General features: G+C 43.6%; 1 protein-coding gene across 1 annotated transcript; it reads right to left on the bottom strand.

Moving 5' to 3' along the window:
* Positions 1-3,041: 3,041 nt before the first annotated feature.
* gpr37b (G protein-coupled receptor 37b) lies at positions 3,042-18,997 on the bottom strand. Its single transcript, XM_069700003.1, has 2 exons — positions 17,798-18,997; positions 3,042-8,196 (listed from the first exon to the last, which is right to left on the bottom strand). Exons 1-2 carry the CDS (start codon positions 18,857-18,859, stop codon positions 7,381-7,383), a joined length of 1,878 nt encoding a protein of 625 aa, XP_069556104.1. The 5' UTR covers positions 18,860-18,997; the 3' UTR covers positions 3,042-7,380.
* Between the last annotated feature and the right edge of the window lie 8,655 nt (positions 18,998-27,652).

The following is a 27,652-nucleotide window of genomic DNA, read 5'->3' as shown; positions in this document are numbered from 1 at the left end:
GATAGGGCAGAGGATGAGGAGGGGGAGACCAATGAAGCAGGTTAGGAGTGTCGCTGGAGAGGCTGCGGATGTTTGAGCCACAGAGCAGACAGAGGGACAGAGCAGGAGGAAGAAGGGAAGCCAGGGAGACGAGACACGGAGCCAGTAGCTGGAGACAGAGCAGACAGAACTGCAGGGATGAGGGGACCAGTCGGGCTGTGAAAGGCAGGTAAATAAGCACAAATTTGGATTCAAAGAGCAAGAGTGTGCAGATTGACGGAGCAGTAATTACAATCTGGCAGCGTGATGGTGGCAGAGCTGGGTGCTTGTCGTCGGCTTGATTGTGGCAATGAGGTGCAGCTGGTGTGGTTCTGCTCTGGCTCCAGCACACCTGCCTTCACTCAGGTAATCACACACACACACACACACACACACACACACACACACACACACACACACACACACACACACACACACACACACACACACACACACACACACACACACACACACACACAGAAGGAGTGATCCACTGGGAAAAGGACAGATTATTGACATATAGAGGGACAGTCATGGGAGGATGCTGAAGCAGACATGACATATCTTGGTTAATTATCATGTTATACAGTGCAAGGCATATAAAATACTCTGTGTGGCTTTTCCACCCAAAACAAACTTCAATTAAGAACTTGTCAGATGACATCTAGTCCTTCTGCCTCATTAAAATATATTAAAAAGAAAATCTATCAATATGCAAATGATATTTTTTTACACGAGCTTTTAAACTAACTAACGTTAACTGTTGGACACCAGATGTCTTCTGGTTCTCTGAAAAGTGAAACCAATTTCTAATTAAAACTGCAAGCAGTGATGTACGGGCCCTCGCACTCTGCGCGCCGCCTCCCCGAAGCCGCCTTCCCTGACGTGCAGCTTGTGAAGGACCGCATGTCCCCGCTTAAAGTTGCTATTTTTGTCTCGTTTCCTGTCTCCAGCAGGGGGCGCTACGACTATGACGGAATATTACTATCAGGTGTCTTCGGGGCGGGACTACAATCAAAGATTTAATGTTTGAGGAAGATCGGAATATATACATAAAAGTTACACTCAGTTGCAGGTTCATGGCGAGACGCTCAAAATGGCCGCCACGACACGGTCACACTGATCGACGAAAACAAATTCATGATGCCGAGATGCTTTTCGGTACATCTCAGTGTGATACACAAGTCCAACAAATTTGGTGCATGTAGGTGAAACTAGGTGCCGAAGCTGCAGTTTAGGGAGCGCTGGCGAGCCGTTTGGCCACGCCCACTCGCAAAACACATCAGATGTATCGTCTCACCACGCCGGATGTATGTGACACATTTCGTGAGGTTTCAAGCATCCTTTGACTTTAAACATCAACTTCCTGTGTCACGGCGAGACATCCAACTTTGCAGCATTGTCACGACGACGCCCGTTGACGAAGTCGAATGAATGTCTCCATATATCATCAACTACATGTTTAGGTTATTGTGACCCGACTTTAGGTTCATGTGATCAACCAGCTCGATGTAGAACGTGAAAGTATGAAAAGTGTAATTTCCAGTGGCCAACAGGGGGCGCTACGACTATGAGCGAATATTACCCCACAGGTGTCTTCAGGGCGGGGCTGTTATCATACCTGTGATGTTTGGAGAAGGTCGGTCCATGTACATAAGATTTAAAGCAACTTGTAGTTTCATGGCGAGGTGCTCAAAATGGCTGCCACTTTACGGGCACACGCATCAACGAAAACGAATTATTTTGATAACTTTTAATCCCAAACATGTTTTCTATCCCTAGAACAAAATTCAAGTCGTTTTGAAAAAATCCCTAGGACAAGTTCGACAAAGTACAACATGTGCGAATCGTCAAAAATGGCGACTAAATTCAAAATGGTGGACTTCCTGTCGAGTTGACGTAACGGTGCAATGTAACTTTTTTGTGCGTCTAGGTGTGATACACGTGTCCACCGGATTTGGTGAATGTAGGTAAATGTGGCCGCCGGGGCATCTCTTTAGGGGGCGCTGGCGAGCCATTTGGCCACGCCCACTCGCGACTCCTCCAGAAAGAATAATAATAAGGAACGAGAAAAATAATTCCTTGAATAACAATTATTAACGAATTAAGTTGCATTATGGGAATTGTGGTATTCAGTGTTTTTGGAGCTTGACCCACACTCATTAAAAGTCAGGATCTCTCATCCTCTGCTGCTTTGATAATAACTGGTTTGTCAACCCCCACGCTTTATTGAAAAGCAATAACGAATTGCTTCAGTATCCCTTTAACATCAGTAATATCCATGGCAACAAACCTTTTGGCAAGCAGGCTGGATTAATTTTTGCTTCGTATAAACCGGCAGAGTTCTTCCGATTATAAAGAGGGAGTTTTGGTGAAGTGAGACAGGAAAAGATTAAAGATGGTGCTGCACTAGCACCAAAATTATAAAACACAACATGAAGAAATAACAGTTCTATAATATATAGTATAACATTATTTATGGTGATAATGTTTGCTGGGCTAGCTATTTATTTATTTTTTTAATACGTGGCCCATCATCTACAGCTATGAACCAAACTGAAGACATTTTATGTAACAAACGAGACTTTCTGACCTTGTTTGGAGAATTCAAAGTGGATCTTTAGTGAAGCTAATAACAACACTAACCGTACTGAAGGCGTCAATATTTGGCTTCGCAGTGTCCGTTTTTAGCTACGGTCTCGCTGAAGACGGAGATAAGGAAGCTAGAACATAAATTATTAGCCCGACCGATCACGATTGTTTTCGTCAATCAGCTGGGATCGTTAGAATCTAACTTTTCAATCATTAATCATATAAAATCAAAATACTAAGTAACAGCAGGACATGAGTACGCAAGTTGGAAGAGACCTGATTGAGGGCAGACTGGACATTACAGTGACACTATCGGCTCTACGTTGGTAAAACGAGACAGGACTTAAATCTCACACACTGCAGCTTTAAATTTACTCTCATCACTGCAGAAGTCTAGAAATCTTAACACACCCAATAAATCAACACAAGAGTAACAGTACATTGAGGATTTTAATATACAGTTTTCAAGATAAAGTTCTTTGATAAACAAAGGGACAGTTTTTTTGGCTATATAAAAAGCTATTTAGAAACCAGTGACAAGACTTCCAGACAATAGTGGTCGTGTGCTTACATTTTCAGGTATCAAATACAGACACATTTTGCTCAGAGTGAAGAAGATACTCACAAAGTTCAGAATAAACGTCTCACTGACTGATTTACAAGAATCACTTCATCAATAGTTTCAACCACGTTACTACACACTGAGCCATTTATGAGCTATACTTCCAGAAATATGCAGAAAAAAAAGATAATCAGGTTCAGAGGCCAGTTTACAAGGAAGCCCCACCAGAAAGCAGGCGGGAGATGAAGACTTTAACTCAATGAATTACAGGCAAAAAAAAAACTCTCCAAGTTTTTTTTGTTTTTTGTTTTTTTTGTGATTTAATGGGAAAAACCTGCGATTAAAAAAAAAAAAAAAAAAAAAAAAAAGGCCATAATAACAGATCCCTGGACAGGTTTACACATTTGGCCCACAACACCCTGATAGTGATGGTAATAAAAAGAGATGCCAGAGAGGCTGCAGGGCATTGTGTTGCAGAGCTGCCGCGCTCCTGCCCGTTTCCTCCATTAACCTGAAGAACTGCAGGCCGCGCCAACCAGAGGCTACGTCCACCTGGATCTCCAGGAGCTCGTAAACTGGAGTTCATTAGAGCCAAAGGGCTGCAGCTGATTTATGTTATTTTTTTTTCTTCTTCCTGTAGTGATGGAGCTAAACGTAAACTGACCTCCATGCTAAGAGAAGAGACACCCAGAGATAGAGTGCTACTACCACAAGAGCACAAGAGACAGACAGAGAGAGAAGGTGTTTGGCAGTGCAGAATCATATGCAAAAGATTCATCGCAATATACAGTATACCGATGAAACATCACACCTGGGTCATCACGGAGGTCACCATTTAGTTTTAAAATAATTGAATTTTTAAGTTCACAAATAAAAGCACTGTTTAGTCATCCTGGTCATCGTCGGGAGCCCACGGCCACCTTTTAACGTAGAACATACACCTCCCATAACACCCGATACAGTAAATGTTTAGGCAATTCAGTTTTTCATAAAATGTCAAATGTCTAAATTGTAATAAGTGACATAGTGGTTTGAACCTTGTTTTGACCCAGGTCTGATTAGTAGGATTAAGAAAACAGATTTACAGTACAATACACTTGTAAATTGACACACTGTGAAAAACATTTCATTGGTTCTCCTTAAAAGCTCAAGTAATTAAACTACAAAGGGTTTTTAGAGGTCAAGAGGTATTTCTTTTTTTTTTTTTTTTTTTTTACACTAAAATTGACTGTTCGCTAGGCTCCGCCCTTCTTAGTTACTGTTGCTATGTCAGTCCACGTTCCAGTCCGGTGCAGCACATGCAGTCAATGCAGTTCGCAGCGATGAAGGTGGCAGATTTACTGTCAAAAGCTTTATTCGTAAGTCTTTGACGTCAGACAGAGATGGACTAAAACAAGCTTCTAACTTGTAACGGGCCACCGGTGACGATGCACGCTGAAAACAAGAACTGTGCACGGGATTTGATCGGCTGCAGCTCGCTCACCAGGCTGACGTCTGTGGCACAAACTGGTTGAAAATGCTGTCTTTGGCTGACTTTTTAACGTTTCCTGCCGTTTTAAAACGAGAGCCCTCCGTCTTAAACGAGAACTTCATGGCTACACACTGTACATGTGCTCACGCTGACAGACTGACGCTAAAGCCACATGTTCCCGGCAAAGAAATGTATACTCGCCAAAAAAAAAAAGTGAAAACAGCACCTTTGTTTTCACCCCCGTTCTTCACAAGAGGAAATTAAAAATCCCCCCCACTCTAAAATGTACAATTGTATCATGCAGAGCGACGAGTCCATGCTGTTTAATCAATACCTCGGTGAGCCACGAGTCGTAGATCTTTTATTTCAACTCATTTAAAAAATGGGAGTGGAAACAAAAAGCGGCGCGTTTGCATTTCTGCTGAGTGTCCTCGCGGTTTCCTTGTTCCTCGTTTCGCTTGCGTACTTCTTTGCCTGTACTTTCAAACCGTATGTGGTTTTTATGATGAGGACTTTGTGTTTGGCCAGCCTGACGCCATCTCGGGTTACAATAACCGGGGCTGCTAAAGTGTAAACCGATTTATCCAAAGAGCAGACGGAGACACTTACATTGTCCTAAACTCTGATAGCATCTATGCCCTGTAGGTATCGTAGGCTGCAGACATGTTGACGATTCCACCTGATGTTATACTGAAGATAAACACTTCTTTTTTTTTTTTTTTTTTACACCTCTGAGCTTGTTTTTTTTTTTTTTGTACTGTGTTTAAAAGCTGAGCAACAAGAATCCTTTCACACCTCGACAGACTTGAGTTACTGTCGCTGCAGTGTGACGGGAAAATCGCTGGAGGGGCTTCAGCGAGCGGTCGGTTGTGGTCTTGTCTCCGAGTTAATAGCAGCACTTTGTTTTACAGTTCAGATGTTGCAAATAAATAACCTGTAAATAAATAACAAAAATAAAAACCGCTGCTTTGTATTTACGATGAACTTTGCCGTTATTATTGGTACAAATATATAATTCCTTGTATATTTACAACCTTCCAGCAGTTCTCTAATATTTACAAAGTAAATATGCAGTATTGGCACTTTTAAAAATTACAAGTTAATAATGTGGTTTAGTTATGGATTAGATGATTGGTAATTATTTCCATGTTCATTTATTACATTATAGAACTACCAGTAATTATATTTCTGTACCAATGAAATAATTAAATATGGACACCAGTTTATTAACGTGTCTACAGACCTGTACAATGTTAGTTTTCATTTTTCAGTTCTTACTTGTGATCTAGTAAACATTAATGTACCGTAAAATAAAGTGCTGCTAAACTTGTAGGTCTGTCAAACAACTGACGGCAAAGCTTTCCAAGCTGCGCGTGCGGCAGCTCGGTCAACGTCTTCCATGATTTTTTTCTTTTGTTTTTCTTTAGCCTGACCACTGTTCACGTAATCGAGCCACACATGAGCGTAATCTGTCTCCTTGACCTGAAACAAAGTAGGCAGCTCAATTCCTTGCGTTTCTAAGTTGAACCTATGGATTTGTTGTTTACAGCGCATTCATCATAAGAGCACCAAAGAAAGTGTACAGTATATACATACGGCCCAAAGTGTAAGGCGTGACATGATCCAACAGTGTAGTGCAGATACTTTTTCTCTCAGTCCAGGCCGTGCCGAGTCCGTCCCTTTCAATTATATTCCACCGTGTTATGTTCCATTACTTTTCCCCCTCGATTCATTTGCACTCCGTTCAATTTAATCGGCGGCGTTTCAATCCACTCCGCTTCATTCCACTCTAATTTGATTTCAATTAGTCCGTCCTGAACCTTTTATTCCCACTCGTGTCCGTGTTTGTTGTACTCTGAGACCAGCCCAGTGATGTTCTGAGTCCGACTGGGTATTTTTCAACGTAGTGTTGTGTACATTTGGACTTTCCGGTGTAATCTCGCGTCTGTGTTTTCCTTCTGCAAACTGTCCTTTCCGCCGAGACGCCCTGCGCTAGTTTAATTATCGTGAGCCTTGTTCGCGTACGTGCACCATTATATGAACTGTACATTTACAGCTGATGTTTTCTGTAAACTTAGTTGTGTACTTCTGTAGGCAGTGTGAGCCCACATAGGTGTATCTATTATTATACATGGTGCACACCTATGATTAATTGGCTAAGTCCCCATCATTTCAACAGTGACACTTTTGGAAGGTGATTGGCATTGATAAATATTAGCCACGGTGGCCAAATACATTTATTATCGCTGACTGTTGACATACTTCTCTTAGTGTGACGTATTCAGTTAACGTTACCTTTTCAGAATCGTGTTATCTCCGGTGAGGAACCAGGCATCAGTCAGGTTACGAGGCCGTCCCACCTGCCCGCAGATATTTAGGCGTACAAGTCCTACAGAGGGGAGGCTTGTAAGTTTTAAAGGTTTCCGGCATGATTGCTAGAAATATGCACTGACCCTGTTTTAAGAGCACCCCAGGGCGTGAGTGAAAAGATTTCCATTAGCTGTCCTGGAAAAAAAAAAAAAAAAAAGGGTTATACAGTTACTGTAAAGTTGAACGTTGAGGATGTAAGGACCACTGGCTGAATGTGATTATTCAGTGTCCAACTGCGTTCACGCATCCATTTGAGAATGTGAGTGAGCGGACTAGGTAAGGCAAATCTCTCCTAGCCGAGTGTGAGAAATACCAGCCGCAGGCAGATAGCAGACTAGTGACATCTTCCCTGATGAGGAATATCGGTTTAGCAGTTGGAGCCAGCAGGCGTGTAGTTGCTCAGCTCTCTGCGGATGGTGCTGAATGGCGACAGCTCCAGCTCGGTGGTGCACTCGTGTTCGTTATCGTCACTGGCCGTGGCCGAGGAGGGAGCGTGGTTGCAGCAGCAGCAGCAGCAGCAGTCCAGGAAGGCCCTGCCCAGCGGGCGGCACAGGAGGAGCAGCAGCGCCGGCGTCACGGCGGCCCGACAGAAGAGCAGCAGCTGGGAGAGAAGATGGAGCACCGACATGGTGTGCTCGGGAACGCCGGCCGCCATGTACGCCGAAACTATGTTGCAGATGTTCTCGGGCACCACGCACGCTCCGTAGACGATCGCCAGCGCCACAACGGTGCAGTTCATCTGGCTCTCTAACCGGATCTGCTTCTTGTTGCTGCGCACGCTGGCCTGCTCCGCACGCCGGATCTTGCGCGCCGTCACCAACGAGCATCCGATGGTGAAGAGGGTCGGGAGGCAAAAGTAGCAGCCGAAACACCACCACAGCCGAGCGCCCTCGTACGTCAGGCCCAGCACGTAGAGCATGTCTGGCAGGGAGGTGGATATCCTGATGATGCAGCGCTGGACCGGAGGCTCGTCCGGGATTCCCGTGTCCTCCGTCACCAGCTGTCGGATGAGGAGCTCCGGCAGGGCCAAGAGGAGCGCGCCGATCCAGATGACGGCCAGCTTGGCAGTGGTCGAGGTGCAGTTCTCTATCATCTCGTAGTACATCTGGACATTGGTGGCCGCGCGGAAGCGGTCGATGCACAGAGCGCACAGGGTGAATGTGGTCACACCCAGAGAGGCCACCTGAGCACAGAGACACGGAGAAGTTCATGAGGATTAAAGTCATGTTAGTCGTTTTGGACATCGAATGAACTGGCGTGAGTCGTGTTGCCCGAAGAGCCGTGTGCAGGTCTTGGACTAACGGCAGCCTCGTACAAGTAATAAGCGACACTCATTTTAACAGGTAGAACGTTTGTGTCAAAGCTGAAGTCAATAAAAAAAAAAAAAAAAATAAAATTGCTGATGGTATAGAAAGTTGTATTATTTTTCAGAATCTTAAAGAAGCGCTGCCAGTAGAGTAAACAAGTAGATGCTTCTGCATCACACAGAAACAAAAACCCTTCTACCAGCTGAGGGAGTCAGCCAGCACCACATGAAGAAACAGCAGCACAAACAGAAATGCTATTGGACTTGAGGTGCACCTGACACCGCTCCAATTACAAGCAGCGGAGCAACAGCAGCGCAGTGGAAGTCTCCGAGCTGCTATTAACTGTCCGTGGTGTGCCTGAATGTGTGTGTGCAAGTGTGAGAAAGAGAAATGAAAGCACCGTCAGACGGAAACCACACTCGCATCACGCGAGCAAGAGGGCGGATTCTAAGCCGTCATCACCGCGTTCGCTCAATTAGATGTATTTGTCACGCCTCCTGTTCATTGACAATCCGGCGAATTAACAAATTTCCAAAACATTCCTTTGTTTTCCTGTTAATTTCTCACTCCGACTCTTCAAGTAGCAGCTAATTACCTGGCATTGCCGCCGCGCTCTCCATATAAAAAAATGTACAAAACTGCGAGAGAGCTCGCACATTTCCTGAGCATCTGAAAGCATCTGTTGGATTAACTATCATTTTGGCAGCGTGGGCACCCCGCAAAATATCCCTCTGATGCAGGAGTGTGTGTGTGTTTGAGTGTGTGTGTGCACTTCTGTCCTTGCATGAACCAGTTCCTTCCAGCACCAGTCTGGCCAAACATCCGACTGATCCCCTCCATCCCGTCTCACCTTGCTTATACCTTTTCTCCTTCTGACTTATCTCTCCTCTTTTTGTCACCCGTCCTCTCCCTCTCTTCCTCTTTATACACTCCTCCTCCTCCTCCTCCTCCTTCCTTCCGTCCTTCTTTCCTCCCTTCATATCAAATTTAATTACAACAGCCAGCTTCCCAGATGGCCCCAGTGAGACACGGCTTTAGTGCTGTAAACACACACTTCCTGGACAGATATAGATGTACACACACTGCAAGATGTTCCGTGCATGCAGGGCCGACACACACACACACACACACACACACACACACACACACACACACACACACACACACACACACACACACACACACACACTGACCCTGACACACATGGAGGTCCTAACCAGACTAATGAGGGGCGACCATACGGAACTGCGAGGGATAAGTGGGGGGGGGGGGAGGACAAACCGCCCCCGGGCTCCTGCTCTCTGAACTGTGACTGATCAATGCAATTGCAGAAGGTTTATCACCTGTCGTCCTGCTGCAATCTTCTAACTGTAATTGTAGTGAACTATCTTGAAAATTTAGTCAGTAATAAGCATTCATTATTTAGTATTAACTGACTTTATTTTCAGGACATCTTGGGAGTAGATTTTAGCCAAGTGTGTTTCTGTGAGCGTCTTATTCCAAATCTGGACAGATTAATCCATAATGTATAAAATATTTTAGTGCATGAAATCATCTCGGTTCGTTCTGTATATTTTTGCAGCGTTCTCTTGTCTGTTTTGTGTAATATCAATGCAGAGATGAGGCTCAGTGTCGAGCTTTCATGGCACTAAAGATTATGCAGGATTTTTGACAGCCTGTGCTCGTCATCCAGGATGAGCAAAACACAAACAACAAAGCACACGTGCCACCCTGTTTCTGAAGTAGATGCACAGCAGGTCTGCTCCCTTCACTCAAAGAATAGTGTTTGGTGTTTCAACTAAAAACAGAGAAGTGTTTTTGATTTCTTTTGGAGGATTTGCCCATCGCTACAGGCCCTACATTCCTTGAAAAACGAGGTAGTTTTTCTGCATTTAATTTTTTTTGTGAAGTATTATATCAAGCTCTTTGTGTGACCCACTTCTGACGTGCACACACATCTACCCATCCAGTACACATGGACAGGTGCTTGCACATGGTGAATATTTCATTGCTCGAACAACATGGCAGGAATGGCTGTAAAGGCCGTCATGGAGGGCCAGGAAACCCGGCTTTGATCAGCGTGTCAGGGCGGAGAGCAAGGGCAGGATGAACAAGCACGGCTTTGTACCGGAGGGGATGGAGGGAGGGGGGTGGGGGGTGGGAGTTGTGAGACGGAGAGTCCAAGAGTCATGGCTGGTGGACGGACGAAGCTGGGTGCGTGTTTGTGGGCAGGGGGATATGCAAATGAGGGAATGTGAAGCAGGGACAGAAGAAGAAAATGAGAAAAGAAAGTAATGAGTGGGACGAAAGAAGAGAGTAGAACAATAGCAAAGGAGCTCATCAGTGAGCGAGAGACAGTCCAACGTGACAGGAGGAGAGGAGTAAGCCATGGCATCTTCTGAATGATTAACAATGTTAATGTGGCCTCTTCCAAACAGCAGCCTTGACCCTGTCATGTTCACTCGAGCTACAGGGTAGAAAACGGCCTGTTAGCCTGAGGCACTGAAGTCTCACTCATTATAACAGTAACAGTAATGCAATAATCATAAAATAAAAAAAAAAATAAAAAATAAAAAAAAGTAAACAAGATAGACTCTTTGCCCTCCTCATCTCCCTGGGGAAAAAAAATAATATATATATATTTTTATATATATATATATTTTTTCAGACAGTTGGACAATAAGATTGATGTCTGCTCCTTGAACAAGAAGCTAAAGCCAGTTTATCTTATCAAAGCCAAACTGCTAAAACAGTCTTTGCTAAGCTAAACACTGGAAACAGGGGAAAGAGCTATCCAGACTCTCCCCAACATCTGTTTAACTGCACCTTCAAAGCTCATTAATGAACACATTAACACGTATAATATGTTCAAAAACATACAAGAAATTTGTAGTTTTATCAGGCTTTATGTGCCTGAAAAGAAATAGTCTGCCACCTAACCACTTGTAAAACTATAAATTGTGGCTTTTAAACTGATTTTTTTATTTTTAGTGACTGGACAGCTGTTTCCCCCATTTTAGGTTTACATGCTAACATAGGTCGAACAGACAGAGTGGTATCGATTTATTTTCTCTTGGCAACGGAGCAAATTTATGCTTTGGTGTTGTGGGTTATCTGTAAATTTTCTTCTACTTCTATTTCCCTTGACTTCTTTAAGTTACCCAGTAAAATTGGAAAAGCACTTGTCATGACCTGCCGATATAGAACTTGTGGAGGAGCTCGCTCCAGTTTTTCCACTTTGCTTCATCGATTTCTTCTCACCCTTGGACTTCAAGAGCTCAGAAAAAGAAAAAAACAAACAAACATCAAAAGGCCTTTCATCCGCAACACATGTTCTTCAAGTGGTCTATCTGCGCAGCAGGTGAGGAAGACATTTTCCCCTGCTGCTGTTTTTAATAACAGCCCATTAACTTCCTGATTAAAGGTCCTGGGAGCTGGTGGCACAAAGGCTTGTGTTATTAATTGGGTCTTAACAAGGACTGGTGGAGCATGCGACTACAGCCACTGTCAGGGGTAATGGGTGTTATCAGGTGATGAATAGGCTGATGGCGAGACACAACAACGCACAAACGCAACCACACACACACACACACACACACACACACACATGCAGTGTTATAGTAATGAGCCAGGCAGACAAAGGGTTATTGCAGCAGACCATAACTCTAACCAGAGACCCTGTCTTTGACAGCAACCATCCGTCAGCTGGGCTGCACGTCCAAGACGGAGACAGAGAGGTGATGAGGGTAGTGCTGCACTATTTGTGAGAGTGAGAGTGAGAGTGAGCGTGCACGTGTCCACATTTATGCAGAATTATTGAAATTTGGGATTGTGTGTATAGGTGTATTAATATGCAAGGTACATCTACAGTGTGTGTGTGTGTGTGTGTGTGTGTGTGTGTGTGTGTGTGTGTGTGTGTGTGTGTGTGTGTGTGTGTGTGTGTGGTTTTTTAACAGATGGACAGACAAAATCTATCCTTGAGGGCTTAAAGATTCAGTCAGATGTTGGAGACTAAAACTTTGAAGTGCAACAGCTTCACAACTGTTTCTGACAGTATCTATTGCATTGTATTGTTTGCTATTGTCTGTCCGAGCTTGACAAAGACATTCTCAAGACACACTCCACTTACAACCAGACCTTGTGACCTTCCTCAGTGGATGCAGTTGTCCAGTTGTCATGGAGATGTTTTAGTTGTTATCAAATGGTATTAGAAGGGACTTTTGCTCTCGTGTGGACTGAAGCTGTGTTTGAAGTGAAGTAGATGGTCCTTGTTTTGAGAACTCTTTTGCAAAGGTACTTTTTTCAAGTTAAGCTGAACCTAACCTAACCTATTCTATTCTATTCTATTCTATCAGTTGTAAATTAACTTCCTCAGCAGATTAAATTTTCTTGGAATTGTAATTTCCACTACTTCCTCAAGGCTTTAAAGGAATAATTTGACATTTTAACAAATACACTTGCTTTCTTTCTCGAGTTAGATGAGGAGATCGATACTACTATTGTGTATGAGGCTGTACAATCCATAGAAGTCACAAATAAGTACCATAAGTGCTCCTGTCTTTTCTTTAATTACATTAATAGCATCAAAGCTCTGCTTCATTGCTTTCTGTCTCAGTCTTTTATAGTGTGTCTGAGGCAATTTCTTCCACACAATAAATTTCTCTTCCACTAAATCATATCCTGACCTGTGGCAAATTTCCCCTGGACATTAAAAATAATATATATTCTGCTCTCAGTGTACAGTGGCTGCTGGAAAAGTCCCGTTCCACGTCATTGATTCCTGCCTGCAAGTGTTCTGATGGAGGCAAAAGAAAATACAAAATCTTTCCTGTTATTTTCGGTGCTGCTCTGTGAAGGCTGGCTCCACGCTGACCTGTTCCATGTTGATCTAAAACCGATGCGCTGTTCTTACTCACTTCACCAGCTGATTTATACTGGTAATCATCCAATGAATATGTCATAGTTACAAGGGTAATTATCAATTTGGTTAATTGGATCCAACAGCCACCCCAATCTTGGCTTCACGCTGTTGCATGATCTTGTCTCAACATACATAACACAATATCTACTCATCCATGGACAAAGAGCCGACTCAATGGACTCACCATAATGCATAATGTAGAGCTACTAATTACATACCCTGAATAATTTACATATATTCCAATTAACGAGCATTGGCGTGCCTGATAGACAGGCGGAGAATGCAGAGGGCATGAGATCTCGTGTTTGTGTGCTTAATTTGGTGTTTATGAGTTGCTACACTGTCTGTATACTGTAACTGCATAGGGGCAATTGTGTGTGTGTGTGTGTGTGTGTGTGTGTGTGTGTGTGTGTGTGTGTGTGTGTGTGTGTGTGTGTGTGTGTGTGTGCGTGTGCGTGTGTGTGTGTGTGTGTGAGTGAGCGAGCCCAAATGCTTTCATACCGTCTGTAAGTGTGTGTGTTGTCCCCCTGAGGCTGGTTTCTAATCACAGATAGCTGATGCAGAAGGAGGGAAGGAGGGAGGGAGGGTGTGTGTGTGTGTGTGGGGGGGGGAGTGCCATAGGGAGAACAGCCGCAGGCAGTGATCAGTAGAAAGAAGGCCATCTGACCCATCTGGAGGATCAGCACACCCTTCTGACTTTGTACGTGCGCGTGTGTTTACAGGCGAGATAGTTAGCAAGATACAATGACAAAAAGACACGCAGACATGCGGATGGATGCATAGAAATGTATAAAGTGAGAGAATTGACCTATTTTTTTTTTTTTTTATCAACTTTCTTGATAGAAGAAGATGGTGGAGGTCTTTAGTGCTGTTATTAAAGGGTTAGTGACAGTAATTATGCTGGTTTATTGGGGGAACTTATGATGTTGGAATATCGAAACAAAAGAAAGTAAAGCGGTGTTGCATCAGGGCTCTCCTGGTCCTGCAAACAGCCACACAGAGCAACCAAATTTGTGATTCAGATTTAAGTTACTTGAAAGTGTTTGTTTGTGAGCTGGAGCAGTGAATGTGGACGTGTCAAGCTGATGTATGTCCTGCCATTACCACCAATTTAAGTCCGACCTCTGGCCCTCTCTGGTTCCATGCAGCCCTATTCTCTCTTTCTCCCTCCTCTTCCTCTCTTTCTCCCTACCAATGTATTGCATCTTCTCGCTTTCTTCATCCTCTCCCCTCTGTTCTCTCTCTCTCGCTCTCTCTCTCTCTCTCTCTTACTTTCTCTGAGAGTATGTCGACACAATCTAAAGGACGATATTGACCCTGTGCTGTTACTGGATTTGCCAACAACACCATAACGGCAGTTATACTCTTTAGCTAGTTGCAAGATTTATGTCTCATGATGATGATGAGGATGATGATGATGACTGACAATTAGCTGTTGATCAGGTTAAGAAAAAGCGTGAACACATGCGTGTCTGTCTACTAATGGGAGCAATCATTAGGCTGTTACACAGATCTATTGTTTATAAATGACTTAGTTTACGCTAAAAAGTAATTCACTCTCTCACTATGCTCTGAAAAAGATGCAAATATAATTATTACTTCTGTTAGATCTTAAATCCTGAACTTGTGTTTTCACAATGAGTCATAAGCGTCACTTTATGTAAGGTTAATGAGACAAATGTTTTTAAATCACCGACTTACAGCAGCATACTTTTGAATGAACCTTGACGAATGACTCATTTCACCCTCTGGCTTATAAAATGCTTATTGCGCCGGTTATTATTATTGTTTTTTTTTTAAAAATTTGTTTCTAGTTTCAAGTCTTATCCAAATCTACTGCCAGGTGCGAAAATCCCCAATTACGGCCCATTAGTTTGGCCTGAAGTTGACGCTTTGTGCTTCACTGCCAAGAGGGGTCGTCTGCAGTGACAGCAGCGCTGAAATAACGCAGGCTGGCTGCATCTTTGGTGAAGCTTTCTTACAACTGTGCCGCTGTGTTTGCTCACATTTCTCACCCAAAAATGGCTTTCTCTTTGCGGTTTGGCAAAATCCACACTCGGCTAAACACGGAATAAAACGAGGTTTAGTGAAGGCAGCACCACAGAAGGCGGACGGTCCAACATGATCTATACCGGCCTCTGCTTTTGCATGCACACCTGAAGCTGGGTTTCATGTCTGTGTGTAGAAGCAAGCATGTGTGACGGAGTATGTGTGTCTTTATTTCAAATGTTAATATCCCCAGTGACTGAATTTAGGTTAAGTGAAGAATGAAGTCGCTCCATAGGGTGTGTGTGTGTGTGTGTGTGTGTGTGTGTGTGTGTGTGTGTGTGTGTGTGTGTGTGTGTGTGTGTGTGTGTGTGTGTGTGTGTGTGTGTGTGTTTCACTGAGTGTTCCACAGGGAGACAGGACGCCTTGGGCTGCATTACTCACGGCCTGTTTTGACGCACATGCACGCACGCACACACACACACACACACACACACACACACACACACACACACACACACACACACACACACACACACACACACACACACACACACACACACACACACTCTGTAAAGAACACGGACAAGACCCTGTGCAACATGTCCTGATGGATATGGACTATAAAACGAATCTTCACATGGAGACAAGTGCTTACCACCTCTTCACACACACATACTCGGTGTTAAAAATAGCCATGTGGTCTGTAGACTGGAAGCGTGTCAGCCAGGTTATTAAATAATATCCTGTGGTCCTTGGGTAGCTCATATGCAATACCACATGGAGGGGGCCTGTTTCTGTCTGATCCCCCAATAATTAAAACATATGCAGCCACGAGGTGTTTGCAACACACTGTACAGCAGAGCAATAGCAAATGAGAGCATACATATTTCATTGTGTGTGTGGTCAGTGAGGAGGGTGCAATGCAATATATATCATCTGTACTTATTACTGATGTAGGATAATATGCTGCTGCAGATGTATGCATGGAAAACTTTGCTTTTATAACTTTTCCTCCAACAAACAAGAGTATTCACTCTGTCTACGTGTCAGTCCCTCCAGGAAATCGTGAACGGGATTTTAATCTTGAGAACGCAATAATCAATGCAAGTCCAAGCAATCTCTGCAATATTTGCAGGAGATTGCAATTTCGCAAAATTCCTGAAATTACTCCACAAAAAAGGGAACCAATAGAAGCTGTGCTGGAGGTGTAACTGCATAATGTAACTCTTCATTTAGGGTCAGTAAGACTCACAAGAAAGATCATTGAAATCCTGGATGGATTGATTGATCGGTGACAGGAGAATATGAGCGGAGAGGGAGGTCACGACCCTGAATTCCTCTTTTCTCCAGCTGTGGCACGTTAACTTGCACAATTATTTAACCGAGAGTCTACACACCTGCGTTTGAAAAGACCAGATAAAAGCCTTGTTTGGTCATGGATTGAAAAAAATGACTTCTATAACCGCAGAAACTGCTCTTCACATCTCTATAAACATAAATAATAAATGTCTTTTCAATTAAGCCTCACCATGCTGAAACTACTCTTCAAACTCAGTATGAGGTCAATAACATGCCGTTCACCTGCTCATATATCACGTCATTATGTGAGAGTCCCCTCCTCTGTGAGGGCTCTGTAGCGTCTGGAGGGCGGAGATACAGCTGGTCACCTGTTCTGGCTCGCTGACTGATTGTACAACAGAGTCAGACTCTCTCTCTCACTCCTCACCCAGTCTGCTCCATCCTCCTTTGGCTGCACACAACATACCTCTCACTCGTGAATCTCAGATGCCACCCATTAAGTTCTTTTAACACACATGTTGTCTCGCCAGTTGAGACGGGTTGGGACAATGGCCATCCAAAACAAGCTTTGGACCCCTGAGCTGATGGAAACCTGGTGGGTGAAGTCTGACACTGGTGTAATTGGACTTAGCGCACAACACAAAAGGGAAGGTCTCAGCATGGTGTAAACAGCCTGTCTAGCATCGCTCTGCTACTCATGAACACAGGTGAGTGAAAGGCAAACCGAAAAAAAGAAGGACAAGCAGTGGGAGTGGGTGCAAAAATAGGTTACCTGCAACATTTCTTTTTTTTATCAGTTGTAGGTAAAGTGGAAGCAACAGGAGGAGGTGGATGGGAGATCTATTGTCAAAACATCCTGATGTGTGTGTGTGTGTGTGTGTGTGTCTTATGCCTTGAGGGGAAGGTGAGACTCTCTCCAGTTGCATCAGGTATACAAGTGGCAGAGTGTCTTTTTATTGGCTGAGGTGGCATATTATGGTTTTGGCTCTTTACTTTCAGGCCTGTCAGAGCTTTAAAACTGAAACTCAACTCTGTCCTTGTATGCAAGCGGCAAGAAACCTGACTGTCATAGCCCAAAGTCTGACAGATGATGTCTCGTGTCACTTTCGAGGTGTGATCACATTCAGACAATGTTGGATGATAAATGACAGTGACTGTAATCCCTGCCGAAGGAGATGCTTCAAAACATCTCCATTACAAGATGAGCTAATTGTCCCTGAGACCAGAATGAAAAAGCCAAACACAAGACAGGACAGTGATGGAATTACCTCCACATAGGGCACCACTTTGCAGGTGAATTCTCCCAGCAGCCAAGACTTTGTCAGTTCATGGAAAACCACCATGGGCAGGCAGAAGAAGATGAGCACAAAATCCCAGACAGCTAAATTGGCCAGCAGAGAGTTGGAGATGCTCTTCATGTAGTAGTTCTGGCACACGATGCACAGGATGGCAATGTTGCCCGCTATCCCCACCAGGAAAATGATCCCGGAGACGCACGTGATCGCATAAGCGCCGTAAGTCTCGCTTGTCACCGGGTAAAAGGGGTTCTTGATCTCGTCCCCGAAGTCCTGCGAGCTGGGAGGGGTGATCGGTGTGGCGTCCCAGGGGTTCTCCTCTCTGAAAGTGAATAACTCAGGCCGCCTGGTAAAGAGGTCAAAGGGCAGGTCGGTGGAAGTGAGGGCCACCGGTTTGGGGATGGGTTCCCAAGGCGACGCGTGAGGCTGAGCCAAAACCAAGGAGCTTTTGTTCAGCCGGTTTCTCCCCCTCTTCCACGCTTTCTTCTGCTCGTCTTTTGTGCCTCTCTTGTGCTTGTCGCCCTCCTCTGAGCCCCCTCCTCCGTCCCCCCGACCTATTGACGAGGGCTTAGCCGCATTGTAGTGTCCACCTGCTGGCGTCCCCGTACTACTAAGTCCGCCATTCAACTTTATCCTCTTATTATGGTGGCGCATCGGGTCCCAATGTGAGACGGCGTTGGGATCCACCATGGGTGTCACAGTCCTATTCAAGTCGCGTTTGTTGTGTCCCAGTCGCCTATTTTCTCCGGTAATTACCCTCTTCCAGGGGTGAGTGGAGTTAAGGATCCCTCTGCTAATTGCCCGCTGCGCCTGCAGTTCCGCCGAAGACGCACCTGTGGCGTACCCCGGCAAGAGCGCGCGGTCCCGGGCTTTCTTTTGGTGACTCTCCCGCAGCGACCCGTGGAAAGTCCTGCCAGAGTGCACGCTGCTGTTGCTGTCCTCTTCAGTCCGAACTTCTCCATTATTTCTCAGCGATAGTAACACATGCGCGTGGGCTAGTAACACAAATAACGTCCTAGGCGGCAGAATCTGCATGGTCCAGGAATGATTGGGCGCAGCTTTTAATCCTCACTAGTGCATCCTCATACCTCCGTAGCAGCAGCGGGGATACTCTTCCATTCAGTCAACACCCATGTTGGAAACAGCACCGTAGGGAGGGAGGGAGAGGGGGGGCGGGAGGGGGAAGCACAGGGCTTTTTTTTTTTTTTTTTTTTTTAAAGAAAATAGCTACATTCGTGACGCGAGCTATCCAAACTTGTAAGTAATATCCCAGTCAAGTGGCTTGTTGTGCACTGTGTGCTGCAGCTGCAATAATCTCCAAACCGCCGCCGCCGCCGCCTCCTTCTCTCGTTTTCAAAGTCTTGGCAATACCGAGCAGGACAGAGAATCAGTGTCCGGATCCAGAGGGAATGAAGCAAAGAGAGGTAGAGAGGGAATTGTTGCATATCCACGCACACAATTTGTGCACAGCATCCAATTTCCAGCTGTGGGTAGTAGCCAAAAAAAAAAAAAAAAAAAGAAGAAAAAAAAAAAGATCCTGTTTGTGTGTGTATGTGTGTGTGTGTGTGTGTGTGTTGGTGAGTTAGTTCATTGGGTTGGGTCGGCAGGACCAGCAGCAGCAGCAGCAGCAGCAGCAGCAGCGTCAATGCGGTGCAGCCCGGGTAAAGCCCACTAGGCTGTGATGCACAAGGAGTAGAGAGAAGAGAGGGAGAGAGGAGGGGTGGAGACCGGTCGCCTCTCTGTATCTAGTCCCTTCCTCCTATGCGTCCACAATGTCTGTCCCTCCTTCGCTTTCTCCTCGGCTAGGACCGTGCGCTGGAAGAAAATGGTCTCCCCTGGCGGCTAACCCCGATCTGTCACTCCTCATCCATCATGGAGCATCCAGCAGCCCCGGAGCAGACTATACGGCTACAGCCCTCCTGGCAGACGAGCCTGCCACGCCCGACAAGACGTGCGAACAAATATATTTACCCAGTTTAAAAAAAAAAAAAAGAAAAAGAAAAGAAAGGCGGCGCTGTCATCGACGCACCTGCACAACGTTGAAGTTGATGCCGTCTGGCCTAATTTATGGAAACACAAATAGCAACACGATTGTCAGTGGGAGAAGATATTGCGCTACTTTCAAATGAAAGACAACTCTCAAAGAAAACACACTCATCTGAGATTTCTTGAGGGGATCTGCTCAGTTCAGCTGCATAATTGTACTTCTTTCCCTCTAGGGCATGTTTTTTTTTTTTTTAAATTGATGTTAGGGTAATAGTTTCAGACAAGACACTAACCCAAGATACTTAATGCATATGAATTAGTCATGGTTTTATCATTTTACTGTTGCAGTCACCACTTGAATGTATTTGGCCTTTGAACAGCAGCTCTGACAGTTGGAGTCTTTGTCATATCCCTCCAGCCAGTCATCCAGGTTCACTGCCCACATCCTCAACGTGCCCGGCTGCGATGAGCACCACATTCTTTGAAAGTGAGCTTCATCTGTTTTCTGAACTCATCTGAAATAACCGTGGGGATATTTGACTAAATGCGAAGACGTTTTAAGAAGTATACCTTCCTCTGAAATACTGTGAGGTTGAACATGCATAACTGAGAGGAAACATTTCGTATTAGTCTTGTTTAATGTAAAGTTCATTGAGGCCACCTGCTGTGATAATGCACTCTTCACTGCCTGTGTCAGTACATTACTGTAATATCTTCATTTTTAGATAATGACATCCTTTGAAACACTATTGCAACCGTATACCAGTCGGCTGCAATTTTACCAGCAAGGGAGGGGGGGGGGGGTACTCTCAAAACAGAGAGTACAGCAAGAGTGGCTGAAAGCAACCCGAGACGTTGAAACAATCCGCTTGAAGTAGATAAACTGCTGAAAAAGTTTTCTTTAAGTAATTGATAGCTAAAATGAATGCAAAAATGCATTCAGGCTTGTAGCTAAAAGTAGCTAAAAGTAATGGAAGTAATTTGTGTTCCACATGGCTTATCCCTTAGTACACTCATATACTCATAGTCTTACATTTTAGTACACTTACTTGTGTAGTATGTACATTTCTACAGGGTGGTGTTGTCTCAAACTGCACATTGCTGTTCTGCAATTTTAGGAAATAACCGTAACATTTGAATGCGTCACCCGCCAACAAATAATGGTGAACAATAAACACTTTTTGGGTACTGTTCCGTAACAGCTGTAGCTTCCCCAGCCCCAACTTGTTGTTATTACATTTTAAATTGCCAAAAGTAATGGATAAACATTGTAAGCGAAAAACAATAGACAGACACTTTAAATATCTAAAAGTAATTCATACCTTTTTAAAATAGACATTAAAAAGTAGCCTAATAGATAAACAGTTTAAATATCTAAAAGTCATTGATTTTGTGTGTAAAGTAAATGATAATGAAGAAATAGCTAAAAGTAATGGTTTGAATAGAGAGCTAAATGTTTCTGTAGTTCAACGTCGTGGTTGTATGCCTGACAAAAAAAAAAGTTTGCTTTTAAGTATTCAGGGGTATGTGGCTAACACACACACACACACACACACACACACACACACACACACACACACACACACACACACACACACACACACACACACACACACAACTTGTGTCCAGACTCAATAATTCAAGAGACACTCAGGACTAAATTAAATGAGCATATTATGTCTCAAGTACTGTAAATGGAGCCACTCACACTGCAAGAGACTCAGACCACATATTGCAGCGTTGTGAGGGAGAAGGAAGGTACAGAACACGGATAACATGCATGTGCAGCGCAGACACACATCGGAGCATGCAAACCTGGAAATAAATGGCACATTTACACATTTTAGAAACGATTCTCAAGCGCGCGGTCTTAAAAACCGACAAACATTTCCGTATCTGCAGTCTTTGTGTGCATTTGAGTGTTTTACCTGAAACATATGTCGTTTCTGAGGCCGACAGAGTAAATTGGCAGACACAGTGGACATCTAGCTGGTGACCTTCTACATCAAATAGGTGATTGGAGCCAATTCCAACCAGGGGAGCGCACACTCACACACTCACACTCACACTCACACTCTCTCGCTCTCTCTCTCTCTCTCTCTCTCTCTCTCTCACACACACACACACACACACACTCTCTCTCTCTCTCTCTCTCTCTCTCTCTCTCTCTCTCTCTCTCTCACACACACACACACACACACACACACACACACACACACACACACACACACACACACACACACACACACGGCCAAGTTTCACCAGGGAGGGAATACGGACGATAGATAACTTGAGTCGCTCATGCCAACATCTCCATCTGACCTTGACTTGACTTTAAAGAAAAAAGTTAGACATGTATGCAGCACTAATTCACAGAGGGTCATGGTTATTTTGGATGCAGTGCGTGATAAATAATATGCAGCACTGGACCAGTTGGAAGCCACGTGGTTTACTCCTGCAGTCGTCCATGAAGAAGATTTCTCATTCACTTTCTGGATCTAAACATGATCTGTTTTGCAAAGTGCCTGCATACGATTAACTTTTAAGGACCCTGTAAGGAAAAAAAAAAAAATAGGAGGAGGATGGTTGATGATGTCCTTGTCACTGAAACCAATTCTGAAGTGACATATGACCTGTTTATCTACACAAAGCGTGTAGCGTATGTCCTAGACCTTGTAGTTTGGTTTAAGTTCAACTTTAATCTTGAATTGTCAACATTTCTCAACATTTGGACTTCACTCTGAAAATGGTATTTCCCATTGCCTTGACATTTTGTCGTATTTATTTGTTAAATTTTTTGCTTTATTCTCAAAATGACATTTCCAACTTTACCCTCGACATTTTGTCTTTAATTTAGGCATTTTCAGTTTATTCTGAAAATGGTATTTTTGACATTTCGCTTTATTTTCCACATTTAGTCTTTTTGTCATTTTGGCTTTATTCTCAAAATGCTAAATAATAATTAAAAAAAAATATATATATCTTGTGCCACTTATTTTCTTCGTCTTTTTGGCCCTAATACTCTGTCGTGCATTCAACAAGTCCTGCATGGGTATATTTGGAAGCAGTGGAAGCACTCGATTTCTCTCTTTGCGTTTTAAATGTGAGCAAATCCAGGCAAAGCTAATAACGCCATAAATATAAATGTTCACTATCTGACAGGCCGCACAAGTTAAATTCTTAACATTTCGCCGCGTATGTGACCTTGAGAATACCACCACAGCAACCGGCGGTACCATTTTAATCAGCTGGCAGGCACGGGGGCAACGCTTCTTGTGTAATTATCATGTCTATTGTGCGTGAGGTCCACAGAGACTGTGCGAGTTGGTGTGTGTGGGTGGAGATAAAGAGGGAAGAGGGGGGGGGGGTCTCTCACAGATGTACTCGTGCATGGAAACACTCGATGGCTGTGACACAGAGGGACTTCAAAGGGCGCACGCCATGCATGAACACGCATGAAACACAACTAAGAGAATAAGTGCACACATGCACAGCAGGACACACACACACACGCACGCACGCACACACACACACACACACACACACACACACACACACACACACACGCACGCACGCACACACACGCATACACAATGAGGAGCCTTAAGTTTAGTAGGGCATGAAGTCGGCTAGAAGAACATGAACATTTCATGGAATTTACCCTGCGTATGCAGCATAAATTACACACACACACACACACACACACACACACACACACACACACACACACACACACACATATATATATATACATACATATATATATATATAAACAACCTGACCTAGTATGAGTGGAGAGATGCTCAGAGACGCACAGGCACCCTGCGACTCATACGTTCACACATGCTAAACGCAACAGACAGAGGACACGCAGAGAAGCCTGCAGTGCACGGACACTTCAATGAATTATAGAAGCATTCAGTTTGATGCAATTTGATCAAAGTGCAGGAAGTTCCAGGGGGTAAACAATTTTCATACCTTCATACTCATCTGAATTATTTACACCACCAACTCCCTGTGGGTTTTTTTGTCTGGAAAAAGTTACTTTTTTCAAATGAATCATTGGAGGGGCAGAGATTTCTATTAGTCTGTTAGCCTGCAGCTGTGGTTTGTAAGACCATGCCACTGTGAATATCTCCTCATGAACTCTTAACTGAAGAGTTAAGAGACTTTTACTGAAATTGCTGTCACAAAAAAAAAAAAAAAAATCGGATTTCATAGCCGTTATGCAGCGTTTGACTTTATTATTGAGCCTTGTGATTTATGTTCCTGCTGTAGTTCCAAATCCTGCATTTGATTTGCTCGTTGGCGAGGCTTTTAAGCACACTGCGTACAGTCGAGCACAATGGGCTGTTGTTCCGAGAGCTTTTCACTTGTTACGCTTTCAGCTTCACCTCTTCATGATGAATAACATTAACTTCCCTTTGTGTCAGCACGTCGTCGTCATCATCAGGAGGCTCTCGGTGCTGGTTTCTGCTCGACTGTGGTCGGGAGGGGCTCAGCACCTGCTGATGTGTGGCCAAATGCTGCCATCTCGTGCTGTGAAACAGAGTAGCACCAACACAGGCCACTTAAAAAGCTCTTTATAGTAAAGAAAATGAAAATGTGGAGGGTTATTAACGCTCAAACACCTTCTATCTTAAATTTTACTGCTTTTTATTGATGAAGTTATAAAAACAAAATTATTTTTTACTAATTGTAGATTGTCTACTGTACACTTTATGAAACCAAACTTCAACAACACATTTATATATTCTATTCCTCTGTTTTCTCTTTGTCTGACTTCTTTCTCTTCTTGGCTTCTTCATTTGGTCTTTTTTCTATCATTCCTCCCATTTATCTCTTTCAATTTTCTTTTGTCCACATTTTTTTTTTTTATCTGTTACTGCTTATTTTGCCACATCTTTCTTTTCCCTTTATTCCCCCAAACATGCTCTTTCTCTCAGGAAGGGGACAAATTACTGTTGCATATTTCCATGTATTTATCTTCATCCCCCCCTCTATTATTAACTTTCACGCCATCTTGCCTCCTGCCTTTGTGATTACTCTCATGTTTTCCCCTCCATCTCCTCTGACTGTGAAGATAATTAAATCATCCATTAGGTGGAAAGGTGATCTAATTAAGAATTGAAGGTAATTATTTGATTTAAAAATGAGGGAAAATGGAGTAAAGGTGGACTTTGAATGCTCCTGAATAAAACATCTCCCTCCCTTCCTCCCTCTCTCAAAAACGACATTTTATCCAAATAAACCGACGTGTTCTCACACACCCATCGACACTAAGCACTTAAACACACAGCGACACACACTGCAGCGAAAGCCAAATAGTCCTCTCGCAGTAGGTAGCTGCAGAATATCTGCTGTTTGCAGAGATTGCTATTAGCTAAAGCCTCTGCTATATGATTGCAGCAAATGACCCTGACAGAGATACAATTACAGTAAACTGTCTCCTCTCGCTGCCGCTGATCCTGATGCGCTGTAAGTGCATGAATGAGTCTCATGGGGAGTGGAGACACATTTGCCTCCTTGAACCTGACATTTAATTAACGAGCAACTCGTTTATAGCAACATCTTAGAGGAGGAATACATTATAGATGCACCATTGTAGACAGACACACATCACAGACAGAAACACGTTGCAGAAAGCAGTCATTCAGCAGATACTCGTGTTTGTATTGTTCATAAGTCTTTTTTCTCATGGGACTGCTTTTAAAGTTATAGAAACCGTTTTGGGAAAGCCGCTTGTTTTTCTCCTGTCAGTTTCAGGGTGAGATGAGAGGAACAATTTTTATTTTCTGCTTTGTGTGCCAGCACAGTGTCACTGTAGGCCAAGTGTGGTTTTTGTTTTTTTTGAAGGCACTTTTCTGACAAAAAAATAAAACCGCTTTATTCTGAGGGCTATTTCATGTAGAAATTCTAAAAACAAAGCGCCGATACATGTTAAAACCAAACTGGGTCGCAGCCCACGCCTCGCGGCACAAACAGCCTTCTTTAGGGTGTAACTTTCTGCACTACATGTCTCTACAAGAAGGATAATGAGAACAAAAAAAGAACACATGAATACACAGTTGCCAAGACAAAAGACAATATTAATACATAATGACTATAAGTGACCCTTTGCATAAAAAACAAAAGGCTACATGCACTTGAACAACTACAAAAAAAGGACTGAAATCAGTTTCCTGCGTAGACTGTAGCCTGCATTGATATAAAAAGTTTCTGTCTGCAATAATAATTTCAGTCAATCACCACCCCGAATGGTTTTTTTTTTTTTAATGGTTTCTAGGAATTCAACCATGAGGCTGTCTGGGTTGCTGTTGTGTAAATTATAGAAGTGATTAGCTATGGGGTAATACAAATGATCTTCTCTGATTTGCATACTTGTGCTCAGAAACTGTCTTTCAGTCTCCTCTTCGTCCGGCCAAATAAAAGCCGCCACAACGTGCGAGATGACCAGTAAACAACAAAAGTAGTGTAGCAGTTAACAAATGATTTGTACTCATGTGTACGTTCATTGATATTAGCACAATAATTACAAAAGCCACATTTGTAGATTGATGTGTTTGTATTTATACCGAGCTAGACCAATCACCATCCAGAAGTGGACAGCAATGATTGCAAACCTTGGCAACACAAAAGTTCATCAGAAATAGCTTCAATATGAAACTGCTCCCAAAACCAAAATGTTTTTATATTTCTATGTCTTAAGAAACTATATTCAACATGCACTTAATGCAGATTAGTTGACGAAGCTTGCGGCTTCTTCCTGCCTCCGGTCACCGTCCCCGGACCAAGATGTGTTTTTGCTCTGACGACACGGATCTCATCACGTGACTCTGACGCGACCGCGAAAAGCATTTTTCTTTGATGCCTCCGGTGATGGTGAAGTCCTCAAACTGGTTTGCCTATATAGCACCACTTGTCACCACTTGTTGGGGTCACAGAGCTTTAATCTGCACTTGACTGGGTTAATAAGGAGTATGCTCTTGAGTGACTGGTTTCTGGGTGAAAGTGAGGCCTGGTAGTTTTAGACTTGCGCAGTGATGTGCTGCAGACTTGTAAACAATTAAGCCAGAGCGCGCCCTGGTGGACAAACTATGTGATGACACCATTTCTAAATTACTCTTAGCAGGGTTTTTTTTTCTGCATTATGCCCTATATTTAGAGAGATACAGAGAAGACGCGACGTGGAAAAAGAAAATGACACCTTTATTGAAGCAACATTGACTGTTGACAGGCGTTACTGCATTTGAGGAGTGTGTGTCGCTTGTCGTCTCCACCAGCAGTTCTTCTCTTCTATCTCTATGCTGTCCTTTTCTCTCTCTGCTCTCCTCTCACCCCAACCGGTCGAGGCAGATGGCCGCCCACCCCCTGAGCCTGGTTCTGTCGGAGGTTTCTTCCTGTTAAGAGGGAGTTTTTCCTTCCCTCTGTTGGAGGTTTTTCTCCCTTAAAGAGGAGTCTCCCCCCCCCCTAGCTTATGTGGGAATTGTTGAATTGTTGGGTTTCTCTGTATAATATTGCAACGTCTTGCTGTAAGGACTTTAATGTGTTAAGTGCCATGAAATAACCTATGTTGTGATTTGGCGCTATAGAAATAAAGTTGAATTGAATTGAATTGTGTGTTATAGCTGGTGATGGGTTGTGAGAGTCCATTGTATAGAGAGTAAAAAGAAATGGGCTGAGCAAACGGTGGCTTTGATGGTTGACAGTGTGTTATCAACATTTACTGCCTGAGGTGTGCTAAAGGAAACTGCTGAGAACTTTAAAGTGTTTTAAGGAGCTTAATCATCTAATGCCACTGGATGGCACTGAAAGCAAAGTAGAAATCAATAATAAGTGGTC

This window comes from Brachyistius frenatus, unplaced genomic scaffold (assembly GCF_029030835.1).
Source record: "Brachyistius frenatus isolate BFR_SWC_R1_liver_20210118 unplaced genomic scaffold, ASM2903083v1 Contig_32, whole genome shotgun sequence".
NCBI lineage: Eukaryota > Metazoa > Chordata > Actinopteri > Embiotocidae > Brachyistius > Brachyistius frenatus.
This window is presented reverse-complemented; position numbering and strand designations above follow the sequence as displayed.